The sequence below is a fragment of the Lactuca virosa genome, chromosome 4, assembly GCF_052849685.1.
Source record: "Lactuca virosa cultivar CGN04683 chromosome 4, Lactuca_virosa_CGN04683_v6, whole genome shotgun sequence".
NCBI lineage: Eukaryota > Viridiplantae > Streptophyta > Magnoliopsida > Asterales > Asteraceae > Lactuca > Lactuca virosa.
In genome coordinates, this window is record NC_136429.1 from 69,157,908 (window position 1) to 69,163,392 (window position 5,485).

General features: G+C 34.6%; 1 protein-coding gene across 1 annotated transcript; it reads left to right on the top strand.

The window, feature by feature from the left end:
* The first annotated feature begins 1,464 nt into the window (after positions 1-1,464).
* Positions 1,465-5,108, top strand: LOC145105270 (F-box protein At4g00755-like). The gene is made up of 4 exons (XM_079042398.1): positions 1,465-1,614; positions 3,025-3,184; positions 3,874-4,510; positions 4,588-5,108. Exons 2-4 carry the CDS (start codon positions 3,058-3,060, stop codon positions 4,940-4,942), a joined length of 1,119 nt encoding a protein of 372 aa, XP_078898524.1. The 5' UTR covers positions 1,465-1,614; positions 3,025-3,057; the 3' UTR covers positions 4,943-5,108.
* The last annotated feature ends 377 nt before the right edge of the window (positions 5,109-5,485 follow it).

A 5,485-nucleotide genomic window follows, 5' to 3' on the forward strand; every position in this document is an offset into this window, starting at 1 on the left:
TTTTACTACAATGCCTTAACCCTACCAAAATACAAAAATTACAACTGTCTTAACCTAGGGGAATGCATTAAAATACAATGCCAATTATAAGAATTACTCCAATAATCACCAACATCACCAAAACAAACTTCAACAACATGATCACCTACAGTACACCATTGGCGACCGTTTCGTTATAGGGTTCCCTTTCATTAGCATAAAACTCCAACTCCTCTGTGTCAAGCCACTTGAAATATTTACACCCTTTTTTGGTACCCTACCAATAAAAGCTTCTTTTAATAACTTTTGAAAGATAACAAAATGGGAAAACAAAATCCCTTATTTTTACCTTATAGTTAGCACATCCCTTGAACTTTCTTCCTGAGTTTTTATCGGTTCTTGAAACTGAGTATTGCAGTTGATCACTACAATCACACTTGGTGCGATAAACCGATTTGATGATAGAAGATGTTGAAGACGAAGCCATGGGGAAGAAGACGGGTGATGTGTGAGCAAGAACACCGCCAAGAGTGAATGAGAGGTTTTGGGGCAAATAACGACTTTCGATATGTAAAGAGTTAGGGTTAATTGCTAAACCGATGACAACGGATATCATTGACTTTTCATAAGGAGTCAACACAATTAATGGCAAATAAGTAACAAAAAAATAGAAAATTACAAATTTAGTCATTTTCCTTAATTACTTTGTAGAAAATAGCCAAAAAAACCCAACATTACAAAAATAACCATCAAAATCGCAGATGGATTAGAGCAATCTGCGATTTGGCATTTGATATGCGAAGGTACAAGCGTTTAAAGCATAAGCGTGCAGTGTGGGTTGTACGTTCGCAGTTGTTGTTGTTGTTGAGGTTTTTTTTTTTTTTTTGAGTTTTTCGGGTATAAATACCCGCTCCCTTCACCTACATTCGCAGATGAAGCGAGTTCATCTGCGATTTTGCGTTGATTTTTTTATTTTTTTATTATTTTTTTATAACTTTGACTACGAAAATGATAGGTTTGACTTTCATAATTTTCTTTGAAAGGCTTGAGAGAGTTTACCCAAAGAAAAATCAACGAAAATGAGGGTTCCAAAAATATTTAAGAATTTATATTCTGAAAAAGGGCAAAGTGCATATGGTCGTCCATCTGCGAACATACAACTCGTAATGCACACCTACGCTTTAAATGTTTGTACATTTGCAGATCAAATGACAAAATCGCAAATGGCTCTAATCCATCTGCGATTTTAATGGTTATTTTTGTAACGTTTTTTTTTTTTTTACTATTTTCAACAAAATAATTAAAAAAATGGTTAAATTTGTAATTTCTCAAGGAAAAAAAAAACATTAGGGTTAAAATGACTTTTTAAGGTATTAACCTTTGTAATTTGGTAGAGGTCATTTTTGTTGTTTTTATGAACTCGTGGCTTGTGCATGAATCCATGTGCGATGTATTTTTGTTTTATGAAACCGTGTCATGATGACAAACGCGATTTTCTGATAAATGAAAATTACCAGAGTTTTCTAGACCTCCCACAAACGCCATCCCACAGCCGCCCCTTTCAATTCGATCACCAATTTTCTTCTCTAGGGTTCCTTTTCAATCGATTTGCTCCGATTCCAAAGAAGACAAAGGGTAAATGTTTATTCCTTTTTACATCTCTATTTTTCAACTTAATCTATCTGTCGTACATGTATTTTTCTATTTTCGTTAATGTATGTCTCCCTTTTCTGTAAAATTCCGCGATAATGTCTTCGATCGTCTATGAAACTTAAAGTTCCCTGGTAATGTGATGTTGAAGCGCAGCAGTCGTGGAATCAAAACTAAATGCAATTTTGTGTGAATCGTAGCGATAATTAGCAGATCCTTTTTTAGATGCTTCACGATTTACGTCAATTTAGAAGTTGAAACTTAACCTGTTTGACATTCTAAATCATCTATAGTTCTTGTTCTTAAAATATCATTGGATGTTCGTGAAATTAACCGACTTGTTAAGCAATTACACCAACAACTGAGATGTGAAACCCTATGATATTGAACCCCCAAATTATCCTTAAGTTTTTTTGGATGGTTGATGCATAACATTGTAGAGGCAGCAGAATAATGGCGCATATTCTGAATAACTGAAGTTAGAATAACTTGTATACATCACTACTAAAAGCTAATGCTACAGAATAATGGTACATTTTGTTTGTTGACTAACATGGTTTTTATCCACTAAACATGAAATTAGAGTAGGTATGACCTATTTCCTTCCTTTCCTGTCTGTATGATCACATACCATAGTACCATACATGCATTTGTTTGATCACTTGTGCATATCCATGACTCCATGGTGGCATGGTTTATAAAACATATTGACATTAAGGTAAAGTAGGTACTTTTATGTATTTAGCATGCCTTGCATCCGTAGCGATAAGAATATCCCTTTCAAATATATCATTTATAAAAGAAAAATAATTCATTTTAGTGTTTATTTTGTTTCCTAAAGCATCACGAAATCACCTTGTGATTTATGATAGTCAACATATACTGTTGGATTTAAGCTCTTCTGAACACTTAAACAATATTATAAAAAATATACCGAATCAATAAATTAAATCTCTCTCTCTCTCTCTCTCTCTCTATGTGTGTGTGTGTATCTTTTGTTTAGTATGAAGAACAAACAAAAGGGGCTGTCTTTTTCACTCCAACATTACCAAAATACCCTCTGCATAATTCCCCACAAATATCTTCTCCAAAATATCATTTTTTTCCTTTTCACTTCCATCATTTCTTGTCTTTCTAACTACCCTACAACTTGACAATTATAATGTTTCCTATCATAATCATTTCTAATTCTGTATACAGATGTTACAAACAAGGTAGAAAATCACACTTTAAAACAAAATTTTATTCCATCAACCTAGGTTTATTTAATTGTAATCCCTTTTATGAAAAAATATATTCCGATTTGTTAAGAGAATCTCAAATTTCCTGTTTTGTTTTTAAGGTTACGTCGCATATATATTATATTACATTTAATAATATGTTTGTCTTTTCCAGGTTTATGATTGAACTCTCATTTCCGACAAATAAATGGATAATCAAATCGACTTCTTTCAATGGCTCGAATCTGACATGGCACTCAAAATTCTGACATGTCTAGATGACTCAGCCGACCTCATTCGCGCATCTGCCGTATCTCACTACTGGCAAAACTTCGGTCAGTATCATAATCCACAATAATTATTTTACAAATTTGGTCCCCGTACTTTACCAAAATTTGCAAGTTCAGTCCAAAATCTGAATTCATCCCGATGTCGTCCTTAAGTTTGCATTTCTTTACGAATATGGTCCCTGATCCATAAAAATATGACTTCAAATTTCGGATTGAACTTGCGATTTTATGTAAAACTAGAAATTGCTCTCTCCCCGCTTTGCAGGGGACGCAGAAACTTTATAGGGACCTTTTCTGTAAACTAAATAATTGCAGGGACTAGATTTGCCAAAATGTAAAACCTTTGTTGCATGGAGTAAATTGCAGGGACTAAATCTGCCAAAATGTAAAACCTTTGTTGCAGGGATTAAATCTGCCAAAATGTAAAACCTTTTTTTTTGCAGGGACTTAATCTGCCAAAATGTAAAACCTTTGTTTGCAGGGACTAAATCTGTCAAAGTGTAAAACATTTGTTGCAGTGACTAAATCTACCAAAATGTAAAACATTTGTGGCAAAACTCATAAAGTGGAAAAAGGCACTGCTCATAAGGACTTTATAAATTATATATAGTATAATTTGGACTGAACTTGCAATTTTCAGTAAAACTCAGGGACCAAATTTGTAGTTTACTCTTATTCAATTATGACACTTTGCAATTTTCACATAAACCCTGAAAATTTATTTCTTTTTGCAGTGATCTCCAATGGACTTAACAAGCAACTTTGCCTGAAAAGATTCCCTCAGCTTGCTAGCATTACTCATGATCCATCAAGTGGTGACCTGGCATATGCTGCTTTATTTCAAGCTGTCACAAAATTTCCTCAAAGTTATTGCATTGCTGATCCTGTGAGTGCTTCAAGCACCGATAACTACCCGGAAGAAAGCATTTTGAACACATTGGACCCACGCGACAAAATTCGCCAGAGGGATTATTCCTATTGGTCAAGTAAAGGAAGCGATGATCCGGATAAACCCGAGACACTGATATATAACTTATCAGCTAACTTTTGTGTTATATCGGAAATATACTTGCATCCATTTCAAGCTTTGTTTCAAATTGATTCGCCTATATATTCATCCAAATATGTGCGCTTTAGAATGGGACACCCGAGATCTTTGAATGAGATCAATCATGATTTTATGGAGTCTCAAGAATGTGCAGATGATAAGTTTATTTGGACTTACACTTCACAAATCTTCCCAATGGCTCAGGAAAATCGGTTACAAAAGTTCAAGTTGCCAGAGCCTGTGATTTGCATCGGTGGGTTTTTGCAAATTGAGTTGTTGGGCCGGGTTCAGAAACAGGCAGCTGATGGAAAATATTATATATGGTCGGTAAAAATTACTTCTTATATTATAATAAATAAATAAAAAAATTAATTTTTTTTTTTTTTTTTTTTAATTACAGTGTGGCTCATGTGCAAGCGATAGGGCGTAAACTGTCGCCTTCATTTTGTGTTGAGGTTTGTGAAGAATCTAAAGGTGTGTCTCTGAGGTATGATGGTGGGGAATTTGAGGTTATGATGCAGCGTGTTTCAAGTGGAGATGGTGGTTCGCTTAGTACAAGTTTGCTTCCGGTTCAACCTCCGAGGCAATTGGCTTGGGGGAATTTACAAGACTTTTTGCACATGGTACAAGCGCCTCCTCAAGATGGTGGTTGGTATGAATGGGTTGTTGATGATGGTGATGATGATGAGGTGGAGGAGGAGGAGGAGGTTGATATGGATGGAGATGATGAGATTGATCCGGCTTTCTTAATCTAGGTAAACATGATGTTATGTCATGTGTTTGTGTGTGTGTGTGTGTGTGTTATATATTGTATATAATAATAGTATTTGGTACTAAATTATGAGGTTATCCAAAGCAAGAACTCTCATGTTGCTAGGCATCCTAAGTTATGTGTTTTTCATGGGCATCGATGTTTGTTGAGGTGTGGAATCTAACAGTGGTTGTGGTGTAGAATTCTATAGGATATTGAAACACCTAAAATGGGCCCTGAGACTGGTTATATTGGAATATTAAGCAAAGGATATTTATTCATTTGGGGTGTAAGTATATGTATAGATTATAGAAACATGGTTAATCATTCTTATAACCAATATAACTCTTTTACATGGATCTAGAAAATGACTTGTGGTGTTTGCCTTAATCTTTAAGTTACTAGTTTCATTTGATTATCATAGTACACTATATGGTCGAAATACTGTTCATGTTCAAGGAAAGTGATTTACATACTTCAGAGTTCAGACCAACTACCGATCATGGACATGGAAAGCTTTTGTAAGAAAAAAATACTTGTTAAATTT